General features: G+C 36.8%; 1 protein-coding gene across 4 annotated transcripts in view; it reads right to left on the bottom strand.

Moving 5' to 3' along the window:
• Positions 1-15,320, bottom strand: part of LOC120085775 (tRNA synthetase class I (I, L, M and V) family protein) — a 30,792-nt gene that overhangs the window by 1,422 nt on the left and 14,050 nt on the right. For 2 of the 4 annotated variants that reach the window (XM_039042146.2, XM_090315899.1), the window contains exons 12-25: positions 14,994-15,127; positions 13,812-13,971; positions 13,381-13,464; positions 13,002-13,214; positions 12,587-12,712; positions 11,673-11,810; positions 10,830-10,933; positions 10,682-10,745; positions 10,380-10,468; positions 10,166-10,307; positions 9,475-9,538; positions 9,328-9,395; positions 1,197-1,319; positions 1,032-1,097 (exon numbers count right to left, since the gene is read on the bottom strand). In XM_039042146.2, the coding sequence (XP_038898074.2) occupies positions 1,032-1,097; positions 1,197-1,319; positions 9,328-9,395; positions 9,475-9,538; positions 10,166-10,307; positions 10,380-10,468; positions 10,682-10,745; positions 10,830-10,933; positions 11,673-11,810; positions 12,587-12,712; positions 13,002-13,214; positions 13,381-13,464; positions 13,812-13,971; positions 14,994-15,127 (1,575 nt within the window). Of the gene's footprint in view, positions 1-1,031; positions 1,098-1,196; positions 1,320-6,132; positions 6,831-9,327; positions 9,396-9,474; positions 9,539-10,165; positions 10,308-10,379; positions 10,469-10,681; positions 10,746-10,829; positions 10,934-11,672; positions 11,811-12,586; positions 12,713-13,001; positions 13,215-13,380; positions 13,465-13,811; positions 13,972-14,993; positions 15,128-15,320 lie in introns of those variants that run through there. The other 2 variants (XM_039041998.2, XM_039042064.2) reach the window with 1 other exon arrangement.

Raw genomic sequence — 15,320 nt, 5'->3', positions numbered from 1 at the left:
AAATGAAAACGTTGTATAAATCGAAGTACTTTTAAAATAAAATAAAATAATGTTAAATTGTAAATTTAGAAAGAATTTAGTTTTTATGGTTTATAATTAGAATTTAGTTCCTATGGTTTTGGATGATAAAAAGTTATCATGTCCGCTTCCTTCCCATAATAATTCTATTCTTAACCAAAAAAAAACAAAAAACAAAAATTGAATGATACTTTATTGAGAGCTAAATAAGGGAACAAAGGTACAAAACTCCTCAAACACAAGATTCTCACTTGGTGCATACGAGCTACTGAAAAATGAAAACGTTGTATAAATCGAAACATTGTAAATTTGAAATTAGTTTTTATGTTTATAATTAGAATCTAGTTCCTATGATTTTGGATGAGATGTCCGCTTCCTTCCCATAATAATTCACCTATTCTAATAACCAAAAAAAAACAAAAAACAAAATTTGAATGATACTTTATTGAGAGCTAAATTGGCTAAGGGTATGTGACATGATTATAATGGAAAACTGGCATCTTTTTTTAATGACCAAATGAAATTCATTGAGGAGTCCTTTAGGAACGGCAATAATTGGCCTAAATATGTCCTTGCATACTCTCAATCCAAGCAGGATAGAAGTAACTACTTTCAATTTTTCTCATATAATAGAAGGATCTCATATCTTTACTTCGATTTCTAGAAGTAACTCTTCCGAGGGTCCAACCGTCTTCAAACTATAGGAACTATTTATGAGGTTTTATTAAACAATAGGGACTAAATTTTAAGTATTCAAACCGTAGAAAGACTATTTATGAGGTTTTATCAAACCATAGAGACTAAGCTCTAACATTTAATACTATTTGAATTAAATTTTAACTTTCACCAAACCATAGGGAGCAAATTTATAATTTAACCTTAAAAAATGCATTATAAAACAGCATCAAACATTGAAACTATTGATAATTTCAAACAAATAAAGGGAATAACGCCAATAGTATTACAATTTACTAAAACGGGCAACATGATATACATTAAGAGATGCAACTTACCGCATATGAAGGCAACACAGTAGACGGCAGCAGCGGGGAACCAATTGCCTCACTTATGTATAGTTCCTATCCAATGAATGCATCTCAGTTAGCCATGGAATGAGGACACTTAAGATGTAAAGTAGGTAAGATGATAGTTCCAAAAATAGGCAACTTGCTACTGACCTGTGCACGTAATACTCTCTGCGCTACCGATATATCCTCATCTTGTGATTTAAAATACACCTCTACTGTGTCAGTAGGTTCAAGGGCAGCTTTCTTCCTCAACTTCTGGATTCTATTAACAATCTAAAATGGATAAACTAGTTAGCTAGGATACAACAGAATTCATACGGACTTGGACTATGGATAAATTCAACTACAATCCAACTTTTTCTCTAAATAGGAAATATAAATTCATGTTCAAAAAAATATAAAAGCCCTCCTCAAGTTAGCAAGAAGATATAAATTCATTATTTAAGGGGAAAAAAATAATAAAACAAGTTCCCAGAATATTTTCACTTTCGAAAGAATTACAGAGTAATTGAATGAAAGACCCATTAATATTTCCAGGTAAAAATGTTGTAATGTTCTAACAGTCTCGCGAATACCAACAACTGAAGGGCAGCAAATGGCAAATAGCCAAATACATAAACGTTAGGTTAAATTACACAAAATGCCTTTGAACTTTAGCCTGTGTTTCAAAAATACCCTTGTTTTTTCAAAGTTCAAAAATACCCTCCACAATTCAAAACATTTAAGAAATGCCCTAGAATTATAATTCCACAAGGAGAGTAAATGAAAATGTAGATGTGACTAGAAACCCGTTAACAGCAGTTTACATGGAAGGCTTTAGTAATGCAGGATTAAATAATGTCGTGGCAGGGCTCCTTCTAAGCAATAAAAAACAGCAGTGTTTAGGCAGTATCGGCATAAAAACAGAAGGCTAAAGAGGCTTTGTGCCCTTGCAGCATCACTGACAGCTAGCGTGGTCCAATCGTTTGATTCTCGACCTCTTAATCGCTGCACCCCACAGACCTGCAATTCGCCAACCATTTGAACCATACTAGAGTCGATGAAGTTGATAATTCTCGTCCGAATAACAATCCAGTTTCGATTTCAAAGCCTTGACCAAACCATTGTGTGACAAGAACCAATGAGAAACCACTTCGGACAAAACAGAGAAATAAATGAAATAAGCCATAGACTGAGCTCACTCAACAATTGAATGACACTTAATCGGTGGTGGAGATACGGAAGAGATTTTTTGAATGAGAAACAATTTTATTGATAAATGACATGGAGTTAAAACTCGACCACCTAATGGTCAATTACAAACAAACAAACAAAAAAAAAAAAAAAAAAAAAAAAAAAAAAGGGAAGAAGAAGATGAAGAAGAAGAAACTCTCCAATTGGAGATTAAGAAAAACTGGATTAAATAAGAAAAGCAGAGTGGAGATGGGGAAGAGGTTGAGGCCAAAACCTTCTTGAATCTCAGGTATAAATCATGTCTCCAGCTATGGATCTGTCAACAAATTATTACAAAAATACTGAAACGAATCCATCCCATTTACACACCCTTTGTCTGTAAATATATTCCGTCCTTATTTGCATGAATATCCCTTGGAGAGTGCTTACTTACCTTACAAGTTACAAGTAATACCCCTCTATACATACATGCTGCTGTTTTCTCTGTTTCACGGCTTATTATTTACTGGAGGGGGAGCCAAAGGCAAACACGTAGCCGAAGAGTTGGTAGAAGAGGTAACCATCAGCGGCATGAAGAACATTAGTGAGCAATGAACATGATTATTATGGCTTTAACATAAATACAGCTTTATTGTTTGAATGGAATTGGAGATTTCTTAAGGAGCAGGACTCTTTATGGTGCAAAATTGTTAAAAGCATTCATGGAGTTGATCCACATCTTTGGCACACTTCGGGTAAGCTTGGTTTAAGTTTGAGAAGTCCATGGATCAGCATCTCAAGGACTTGAGTCAATTTGGCCCCATTGCAAAGTTTAAGCTTGGTAATGGAAGGGATATCTTTTTTGGACAGATTCATGGTGTTCTGATATTCCTTTCAAGGTTTGCTTTCCTAAGCTTCTTGGCATTGCTTCTTCTCCAAAAGGCAGTGTCAATGATCATTGGGATTGGGTTGTCGGTTCTTGGAACCTTTTATTCCGTAGGCGGCTAAAAGAAGAGAAGATTGTTGAATTTCAGCAGCTGCTGTGTAAAATTGAGGGCACTAGAATTTCTTCTTTACCAGATTCGAGATTATGGTCTTTGGATGCTTCATGAAGGTACTCGGTGAAATCTTTGTCAAAATATTTGATTGCTTTTACTCTTCTACAGGTGATGTACGAAGTCCTTGGGAAATCAAAAGGTCCCAAAAGAATCAAAATTTTGACTTGGATTCTGCTTTATGGCTCACTTAATTGCTCTTTGTTGAAAATAAAAGAAAGAAAGAAACACAAGATTTACGTGAAAAAACCCTAGATCAGGGAGAGAAAACCACGATAGAGACTGATTTTTATTATTAATTCAAATACACAAAGTATAAGAGAATAGGCCAAATAAATAGACTAGTGGGAAGCCCTAGGATACATACAATTACTAAAATACCCCTAGGGTTACAAGCTGTTTTTCGACACTCCCCCTCAAGTTGAAGCGTAAATATCAATAAGGCCCAACTTGCTGACACAGTAATCAAAGCTTTGTCTCAGTAACCCTTTTATGAGAACATCTGCAATTTGCTGATTTGAGGGAACATAAGGAATGCATATACTTCCGTTGTCAAGTCTTTCCTTGATGAAGTGTCGGTCGATCTCAACGTGTTTTGTTCTGTCATGCTGTACAGGATTATTTGCAATACTAATTGCGGCCTTATTATCACAAAACAGTTTCATTGGGAGCTCATTGTCTTGATGAAGATCTGACAACACTTTCATCAACCAAATTTCTTCACATATCCCTAAACTCATGGCTCGATACTCAACTTCCGCACTACTTCTGGCCACAACTCCTTGTTTCTTGCTCCTCCAGGTCACCAAATTACCCCAAATAAATGTGCAATACCCAGATGTTGATTTTTTATCAACAACAGACCCTGCCCAATCAGAATCAATGTAGGCTTCAATGCATCGTTTATCAGACTTCTTGAACATTAACCCCCTTACCTGGTGTACTTTTCAGATATCGTAGGATGCGCTCAACTGTTGTCATGTGTTCCTCACAAAGGGCCTGCATAAACTAACTGACAACACTCACTGCATGTGAAATATCGGGTCTCGTATGAGATAAGTATATCAATTTTCCAACTAACCACTGATACCTTTCTTTATTGACCAGAACACTGTTACTAGTATTGCTAAGCTTTGAATTATATTCAACCGGGGTGTCAGCAGGTTTGCACCCAGTCATTCGTGTTTCAATTAGGAGATCAACCGTGTATTTCCGTTGGGACACTGAGATTCCATCCCTTGACCGGGCTACTTCCATTCCGAGAAAGTATTTTAACTTTCCAAGGTTTTTAATTTCAAAATCTTTGGCCATTCTTATTTTGAGTTTTACAATTTCATCATCATCATCACCGGAGAGCACAATATCGTCAATGTACATAATGAGAACTGCAACATTCCCTGAAGTTGACTTTGTAAACAGTGTGTGATCTGAGTGCTCTTGGGTATACCCTTGTCCTTTGACAAAGGTGGCAAATCTATCAAACCAGGCTCTCAGAGACTGTTTCAACCCATATAGCGACTTTCTCGGCCAGTAGACTCGCTATTTGAACTGATCTTCAAACTCGGGAGGAGGATTCATGTAGACTTCCTCCTCAAGTTCTCCATTGAGAAAGGCATTCTTTACATCCAGTTGATGCAGAGGTCAATCTTTATTAACTGCAACTGATAGCAATATTCAGATAGTATTGAGTTTAGCTACGGGAGAGAACGTCTCGAGGTAATCTACCCCAAAGGTTTGAGTAAACCCTTTGGCAACTAACCTGACCTTGTATCGATCAACAGTCTCATCTGACTTGTACTTTATAGTGAAAACCCATTTGCATCCAACTGTCTTGTGTTCTTTGGGTAGGATCACCTGGTCCCACGATCCATTTTTCTCCAGAGCCCTCATCTCCTCCATAACAGTAGCCTTCCAAACTTCAGTTCCCATTGTTTCCTGTATGTTACTCGGTATCACCCCTGTATCTAAACTAGTGGTAAAGGCCCTAAATTCAGATGATAGATTACTGCATGTCATGTAACTATGCATAGGGTACCTTGTACATGACCGAATACCTTTCCTCAGGGCTATTGGAAGATCAAGAGAAGCATCATACTCCTTCAAACTGTCAAAATTTGCACTGTGATCACTAGTCTTCTCTGCCTAGGTTTCATCTTCAGAAATCACCACCTTTTCACCATTATCTCTAGTATCACTCACATTTTTTAGAGCTGTGTCTGAATCGTCATTCACTGTCGTCTTCCCATCTGCTATAGTGGTGTTGTCAGCACATTTTCCTCCTTTTTCCTCTCTACACTCGTTAGTCTCAGTACAAGTATCAATCTTATTAATTTCAAGAATACACGTACCTGATGTCAGGTTTGACTCATGACCGGAGCCGGAGATGCAACAGGTGACGTTGCTTCCTTCCTGGGATTTTTCCTATAGTATGTTATCCATGGGACTTGATTAGTAGGGAAGATAGGACCGACATGTTCGGGGATAGGAGATGACTCCAAGAGAACTGTATATATGCACCAGTTAGTCTCTTTACTAGATGTCTCCCCTTGAAGATAGCTAACAGGGAAGAAGGGTTGATCCTCAAGGAAGGTGATATCCATGGAAACAAAATATTTGCGAGAGGATGGGTGGTAACATTTATACCCACGCTGATGGAGTGGATACCCAACAAAGATGCATTTTTTAGCACCGGAGGTAAATTTCGTATGGTTTGGACCATAGAAGTGAACAAAGGCAACACAGCCAAAAACTCAATGTGGTACATCGGAGACTAAACGAGTAGTAGGGTAGGACTCTTTCAAACAGTCTAATGGGTTTTAAAAGTTGAGGACTCAGGAAGGCATTCGATTGATTAAGTGAGCAGCAGTAAAGATGGCATCACCCCATAAGTAAAACGGGAGTGAAGTGGATAGCATTAAGGACCTGGCAACTTCCACCAAATGACGATTTTTCCTCTCGGCTACCCCATTTTGCTGGGGAGTGTAAGCACACAAACTCTGGTGGATAATCTATTTGGATGCAAGGAACTCCTGGAAGGAAACATTAAGAATTCCCGCCCATTGTCACTTCTCAAAATACCAATCTTGGCGTTAAACTGGGTTTCCACAATGGCATAAAATTGTTGGAATATATATAACACCTCGGACTTATCAATGAGAAGAAAGACCCAAGTAAGCCGAGTGTGGTCATCTATAAAAGTGACAAACCAACGTTTCCCTGTGGAGGTTATGGTTAGTGAGGGACCCCAAACATTACTATGGACTAAGGTGAAGGGTTTGGATGGTTTATAGGGCTGAGAGTGGAAGGAGACACAACTCTGTTTGATACGAATACACACTTCACACTTTAAAGAAGACATATTAATATTGCGAAATAAATGCAAAAATAAGTATTTCATGTATTGAAAGTTTGGATGTCCTAAGCGATAATGCCATAACAGAAAATCATTCTCAGAGTTAGAAAAATTTAAGGAGACAAGGCTAGTCCTATAATCATTCCTAGAGAAAGCATCATCAGTCACGAAGTAGAGTCCTCCATCGTGCCGGGCAGTACCAATCGTCGTCCCCGAGCTCAAATCCTGAAATAAAATAGAGTCGGGTGAAAATACTGCCTGACAATTCAGATCTCTTGTATTCTTACTGATGGATAACAAATTATATGAAATTTTAGGAACATGCAAAACATCCCGCAAAACCAAACCCTCAAACGGAGATAAATGTCATTTTCCTACAACAAGCGCGAACGACCCATCTGCAATCCTAATTCGTTCATTACCAGCACTTGGATAATATGAGAGAAACTGATCAGAGGTACCAGTAAGTCAACAATCCAAGGTTTTTTTTACCGTTAACACTAATAAGATCAAAAGACTGTATATTGCCTGACTAGGCAATGGTACTGATTCCAATCGTACTCAGGCTGGTCGTACTGTCTGCTGAGGGAAACCTAGGTAGGGTATTTGTAGTGGGTAAAAAAAGGAAAGAATTTACCGGGTTTTCAGAGTATACTGGTATGTTGGCCGAGAAATCTGGTTGAGGATTTGTGCCAAAAGCCGTTTCTAAATCTGAAATCTGCATTCGAAGATAAGCCAACCATCGTCGAATATCATCAGGGCATTGGGCCAAACCACCATGATTTGGCGCGGCTAGAAACGAAGCTTCAACTGACGACTGAATGTGGGAAGAATCAGCTGTGTATGCTGGAATTGAGTCGCCGGCGGAAGAAGTCACGAATTGGTCGGGTCAGATCGTCGGATCGAGTCGCTGAGGTTGAATATCTCAGATCGACTGTGACTGGGAAAAATAGGAAGGAGCGATCGGGTCGTGCGGCATTACCAGCGCGGACGAAGGGTTCGGCGGCATCGCATCGGCGCGGCTCGGCACGATCGCGCGTCTGTCGAGCGAACCCTCGGTCTGAAACGACTTCGTTTTGCCCTGCGGCGGCTGGATCGCGCGTTTCTGACCTTCGAACGAGACCTCGGTCTGGAACGAGGTCGTTACTCCCTGCAGCGGCTAGCATTAGCTGCGGTAAGGCGGCTTGGAGATATTCTTTCACAGCCGCTTGGATGACAGCTTTCATGTCCGCTAGGGTTTCGTCACCAAGCTCTGATACCATGTTGAAAATAAAAGGAAGAAAGAAACACAAGATTTACGTGGAAAACCCTAGATCAGGGAGAAAAAACCACGATAGAGACTAATTTTTATTATTAATTCTGATACACAAACTACAAGAGAATAGGCCAAATAAATAGACTAGTGGGAAGCCCTAGAGTACATACAATTACTAAAATACCCCTAAGGTTACAAGCTGTTTTTCGACACTCTTTTACTTTGCAACATAAGATGCGGAGTTAACACATCTTTCACCCTCAATTTATCCCCCGTGTTTAGCCAATTGAGAAGATTTACAGCATTTGTTATTTGATAGTTCTTTCTCAAGAAATTGCTAGTGGAACTTATTTTCTAACTTCGGTTAGTTGTGGGTTTTGGGGAACAATATAAAGGATAATATTTCACATCTTTTGGTTGGTCCTTCTCTACCTTCTAGAGCTCAGATTTTATAGTCAAATGCAAAGCTTTGGTTTCTGAGATTTGGTTTGAACGTAATCAGAGAATTTTCCATGATAATTACAAGAATCAGATGGGGTTCAGTTCGTCTTTTAGCTTCTTCTTGGAGTTCGCAATCCAAGTTCTTTGACGATTATTCTATTCAGGATATTTGGCTTTTATTTTTTTTCTATATAATCAAATATTTTAGATCTATTGTAATCTCTGAAATCTCGTTTTATATTGGATATGATAAGGGTGCTATGGATGTGTCAACTTAGTTGAGATATCCAGGTGCATCTCCTAATTCTCAGTGGTTTATTTGGTTCACGTCTCTTTGTATTTTAAGCTTTGCTCTTTTCATTATATCAATGAAAAGTTATGTTTTCATTTCAAAAAAAAAAAAAAAAAAAGATTATTATGGTTTTTTTGGCACAAAGGGATTGAGGTTGCATGGAGAGTTGAAGTAGGCAAAGAAAAAGAGGAAGGTGTTGTCGAGGGCCTTTTTGGAGTTGGAGAAGTTGAAGATGGTGGTGAATTGGTTGCAGATGAAATTTGCAGCATGGTATTGAGGCTGAAGCATTGTGAGAGTTTGGCAGTGCAAATTGCAGATCCCTGAACTGAATCCATTGGGTTCAAAGTTAAGAGTGGAAGATAAAAGGTGTGGATGCAAAGAGACATCATGCCAACTCAATGGATTTATTGAGACATTATCTCATGTTTCGACGTAATTCAGATAGTCATTAGTAAGTTGAGCCAGGTATACTTTCAGCCTCTCCTAATGGAATTTTTCTTGAAGTGCATTTTTGAAATATTTAGAAAGGTGAAGGGTTATTGAAACTTTTAAGAGAATAGGAGTAGTTTTTAAACAAAGGCCAAAGTTTAGGGGTATTTTATGTAATTTAACTAAGTGTGATGCATCTTCATATTAAAACAACTAACCCAAACACATTTACTCAATGAAGAGTTTACAAATTCATGATCATAATATATCACATATAGAGATCAAGCACGGAACATGCAAGATACCTCACGAGCGACACCAGCCTCAAATAGAGATTCATCTGGTCGTAAATCCAAAATCACTAGTACATCACCTAAAATGAAGCAAAAGCAAAAAGTGAGATTTAAGACCATTAGACGGTTAAATAACATTGATTTCTTAACATTTCTCACCATCACCAGCAGCATCAATTTCCTTGTCCGTCATACCATCAGGTCGTCTGAAATCCCGGACAACCTTAAGACAACAGTGAATTTTAGGGTATGTTAGAAATTAGTATGACTTGATTAGTTTTTGAAAAGAAAAACAACTAACGGTTGAAAAATATGGCACTCCCTGCAAAAGCACAGACCAACATGATAACCAACTACACCACAACACCCGATGCCTCAATTCCACCACGATAGCATGAGAAAGAAAAGGTACATTACCAACAGCAAGATTGCCTGACAAATTGGATTCTTAATATCCCATATGTCTAGAGACCTAAAACATCATCTTTCATAATTTGGTTTACAACTTGCAATTTTCTTCCGTAATAATATGATCAAGGGCCGAGGACATATGGGTAATGAAAGTGTGAACCACTTCCAAGAAGCTCAGTTAAGAGAAATCGAAGTTTTCCTTGAGAAAACAAACATGCCTCTATAGAATAGCACAAGAGGCCTTTCTTAGCCTTAAGGGTACAGAGTTAACAACAAAGCTCACAAAAATAGCAAAACATATATCTACCCCCACAGGCACATGCATACAAATCCACCTATAATTCGACCTCGTGAACAGACATATTACTCAATCCAGGATCATATAGTACATTCTATAAAGTATGGACAAAATTACTGCCTTCAAAGTGAAAGCAGATACCTTTATTTCAGATAACCTTAAACAATGAGTAGCAATTGTAACTTCTCCCACTTTCTCAAAAGCCAAGATGTCTTCCTGTGACATTGCTTTGACTTCTTTTGCCACGACTCCCATAGCTTTTCCAAGACGCTTTCCCAACACACTAGAAGAGAATAATCATATTCTAACATCCGGACAAAGAGAGAAAAATGTTTCAAATGGGAGTTTTTCATACCTAAAATCTGGCTCAGCACGGAGGGATGCGTACTTCAATGTATCATCGCATGTGATAAGAGATCTTATATTTAATTCCTCAAGAACATACTGCAGGACAATTAGGCAAGATAAACAATAAGAAATTTAACTAAGAACAAAAAGATAATATTAAGCATAAAAATAATAAAACATGAAACAAAAGGTGCAAGTGAATAGCACAAATATTTATGATACAATAATAATAATTGGAAATCAAAAAGAGTTACGAACACTAAGACATGCCTCAAGTAAATATGATAATAGCTTTCAGGATATAGATACCTCTCTTAACTTTCCGGCTATGTCATCAAGAAAATCTTTATCAGAATGAACCACTATCATTTCTCTGATGAGATTACAGAATTAGATATGGGAAAAAGAAAAACTATAATAAAATCAGCAAGACGCAGAAATATATGCATCTACAAACCTCAAAGGTGCTTTAAGAGGTTTGTTATGACGCTCCCGAATGTTGCGAGCAAGATCAATAATTGTCATCATCCTTGTAACACTTTCTTCAATTCTTTCACCTCTCTAAGTTCGCATTCAATAAGGTGTATCAAATATCATAAAGTGAGAAATGGATATATAAGAAACATCAACAGGCATATATTCAAAATGAGAGAGAAAATACAGTCTAGAGGACGGGAGTAGAGGGGACCCCTTCCCAAAAAACTACACCAAAAGAACCTGCCAATTGCTAATAATCATCAACAAGCTGTAATAATAAGAGATCTGGATGAAGTTAGAAAAATATGCATTCGTGATGAATACAAATTCAGCTCAAGGTAGGCTGTGGGCTTTTCGCTGACATGGATCTTTGCCAGTAATCATAAAAGATAAAAAAGAGGCTCAAAATTCAGTATATGATTTTGGAAGTGTGCATGAAGAGCTTAATGTTAATCCATAGTTTGCCAAGTTTCATGATATTGTATCATTTAATAGAGATTTTCATTAAAAAACAAAAAAACAAAAAACAAAAAAAATACAAAAATATGAACAAGAGAATGAAAGCATACAAACAATTGAACCTCTTAAAGTATGACAAGGCTTTCTCATTTTAGAAAAAGATTAAATTAAAAATGAGAGGGTTACAAAATTGCTCAATTCTTTTGCTACAATTTACAAAGTACAAACACCAAATACAGACCCCCTTCCTCTCGTAGTATATACTAAACACTAGACAGGCAGTTACACCTTGCCACCCAGGAAATAATTTCCAAAAATGAAATTACAAGTAATATAGCATATAAATTTTGTCGATAATAAATACCTTTCCTCCTTCTTGAGGATAAGAACAGTAATGAATGCTTTCCTCTGACCCATCAGAAACTTTCCGCAAGTTTTGATATAAAACTTCAGTGAAAAATGGTGTAAATGGAGCCATGACCTTACAAGATGTTAAAAGAACCTGAAGGCACAATATATTGCGTGATCAGAATGAAATAGAAACTAAAATGAACAAGGAAATAACAGATTGACAGCTAAGAAGAAAAAAAGAATATAATATTACATTCAAAAGAGTGTTTCAACAATAATTCACATTAAACAAAAAATATTTTTGCATTAACCAAAAAAATGCATTAAACAAGATATTCATTTAAAAGATAATGACACTTCCCATAAAATCTAAAGAATTAAGACGTTCCAGTACATAAACATACAACATAGTACTCAAATTTGAACAAAAATAAAGAAGCCAAGCACATCAACCAAACATCTTAAAACCATAATATATGTCTGTATATAAGAAGAACGAACTCTACAATTTAGATTGTAAAATAATAGCACCCAAACTCTATCCTCAAATATAAAGGGAATTGTATCATTAATGTTTCTCGTCTTTGACTAACTTGTCTACTTAAAAATGACCAAGATTCATCTTATATCTATTGGATTTCTCACAAAGTGAGCAGCTTTAGTCCGTCTAAGTCTTTAATAAGATGAGTGGCTCGCCCTTCTACATCTTATTCAACATGGAGCACATAAGCAGTAATGAAAATGGCATTTTTGTTTTACACTAACACGTCATGTATAGATCTCCCCTTAATTTACAGCCATGCCAACAGAAATACAGAAACAGAAAAGTTCACGAACCACATATGCAGATTTGTACACTACCATAATGTTGATAGTTATAAGAATCATCAATCAGTTAAGTAAATAGAGGAAAAAGAAGTACCATACATGGTACAGAGTAGAGAGTGCTATCCTGCAGTCTTCTTCCCCAGTACGGCCTTTTAGTCTCTTGCGATTAAACCTCACATAAATATTTGTAAGGTTGTCAAGGAACTTTAGAAGATATGGAACTACCTGTCGTATTGTGAGCAAAATTGATGATGAAAAGTGTTCAACAAATGAGAAAGTCCAAAATTTAAAATTTTGTTTTTTTATTAAAAGAGAGAGACAGGGAGAGAGAAGAGAAAAGGAACAAAATTTACACGTATTAACAGAAATCTAAAACAAGCACTGAGGTGTTATTATGCATAGGCCTTAATTTTAATCTAAACTCATAACAATCATGAAGATATATATTCTGATAACCGATCAGTCATATCCAAGAAAAGATAGTAGCCATATACATCATTGAAAAGTCCCTAACCGTGTAGAGTCGGTAGCCATCCATTTCTTTCCTGACAAAATAAACTAAACTCTGGGTGGCAGAGTTTATCCATTGGTCAAGCACATTGAACGATTTTTGAAGAGTGGCTTGATCCACGGGAGAAAATGGTGCAAACCCCTCAATCTCAAGCCTCTTGGCATTCTGAACAAGGAATCTATATGCATTGTACCATGGCAGGAAAACATCCCTGACCTGTGAACAGTCCAATAAAGCCGAAGTTTAAAAAATATGGGGAAAAGAGTAGAAAACGGGTCTCACAAAAGCATTTCATGAAGTAAAATCAAAGTCAATGAAAACATGTGCCCAAGTGGTGCACTGAGAATACTTGATACAACGTAAAATATCAGTAAAGACTCACAACACCAAAAACACCCTCCTTCTTGAATCGCAAAGTCTCCGCACGTACAACTGGAGAATTTATAAGATATAATCTCAGAGCATCCTGCATGACAAAAACAGTCACCAACCTTCATAAAATAGTAACCACAATTAATTGAAAAGAAAGTTCAATGATTCTGATGCTCTTTTTTGTTTATTTATTTTGGAAGAAAGAAGAAACATAATTTCATTGGTTGAATGAAATTGTACACAAAGGAAGGAAGGGCCTTCCAACCACCCTAAGTGGAATACAAAAACTTCTCCACCAAGCAATGAGGTTTGTGATACTTTAGTCTTTAAAAGCATTTGTATATTTAAACCACTCTTGCTTTCGATGTCATCAGAAAAATGAAAAGTGAAGTCTGAGAAATACAAGATAAGTAAGAAACATAGATATAATACAGAACTTACAGCTCCATAATCATTTATGATTTCCATTGGTGAAGGATAATTTTTCAACCTTTTACTCATCTTCTTACCATCCTCAGCAAGCACAAGGCCATTACAAATAAGGTTTCTAAATGCAGGCTTCCCAAATAAAGCAGTAGATAGAACCATGAGAGTGTAGAACCTGCAGAAGTAAAGAGAAAATATTAGAGAGAGAGAGATTCCCAAGATTCCACAAATATAAACCAAATTTTAGAGAGAGAGAAAGTGTAGGCGTCTGTTTCTTAACTCATTGTGGACAACGAAAACCATGAACTTCAACCACATACATATTACTCATTGTGAACAATGAAAACCATGAACTTCTTAACCATATACGCATACACAAAGTCAAAGACAAAAAACAAAAAATAATTAAAAAATAACAACAACAACAACAACAACATATTAGAATATGCACCAACCCCTTTCTAATCAAATAACCCAAGGGCAAGGGTAGCAGTGGAAGGCCGAGTATAGTCGATGGAGGTTGGAGCCAGCAGTGGTCGAAGAAGACTGAGACAGAAGCCAGAGGATAGATGACGATCGCAGAAGGTGGGGGGAGAGAGAGAGGGAGGAGGGGGGATTACACCTTAAAGAGGCGGCCAAGGGTGGTGACAGAAGGCCAAGGATGGACGACGGTGGTTGGAGTCGGCGGTGGACAGAGAAGTTGGGAGGTGGAAGACAAAACGACTAGTTAACTTACTCGTTTATAAATTGGTTTGAGATTATTTCCATTCAATCATTATGTTGCTTAATACTTTCGTGATATGATTTATCAACACACAATTATGTTACTACAACTATCTCATAATGTATATAATTATTTCCATGTGTTAAAAATATTGGTGGAAAAAATTTGCAGTAGATTAATATCCTATATCTTTAAACATCAAAACTTTCATACCATGCTCGTATTGTGTCTGCTTCCTCAAATCAATAAAATAAGTCATCAATTTTCCAACCAAAAAAAAAAAAGAAGCAATCAATTTCAAAAAGAATCATATCAACATTCACTCCTACACATGTATTTGAAATTTTCGCTGCTAAATACAATCCAACTAATGATTTACAACTCAAATAACCGGAAAACATTTATGCAACTTAACACATTCATATTTTGGAAATATGAATGGTAAAAGAGACTGCAAACATCAAGGAACTTACCATCCACGAGTTTGATCAAGCCCTTCTGCCACAAAGTGCCCAGGAAAGTTCTTCTCAAAAAGTTCAACGTTTTCGAATGGATAATGAATATAAGCATATGGCATAGACCCACTCTCGAACCAGCAATCAAACACCTGCAGTCAAGATGAGGGAACAAATAAATAATACTGCAAATATAAACACTATACGGAATTAAATGTTTTTGGTTAAAATACTATTTTTTATGAAAACATATGAATAATTTCATTGATGGGATGAAATTACAAAAGAGCACAAAAGTCGTGACAGAGATTACATAATACTATGCATATTTATTTTGCTTTCATC

The sequence above is a fragment of the Benincasa hispida genome, chromosome 1 (assembly GCF_027475165.1).
Source record: "Benincasa hispida cultivar pf3 chromosome 1, pf3_genome.v1.1, whole genome shotgun sequence".
NCBI classification, from domain to species: Eukaryota; Viridiplantae; Streptophyta; class Magnoliopsida; order Cucurbitales; family Cucurbitaceae; genus Benincasa; species Benincasa hispida.
The sequence above is the reverse complement of the archived record's forward strand: the minus strand, read 5'-3'. Positions and strand labels throughout refer to the sequence as shown.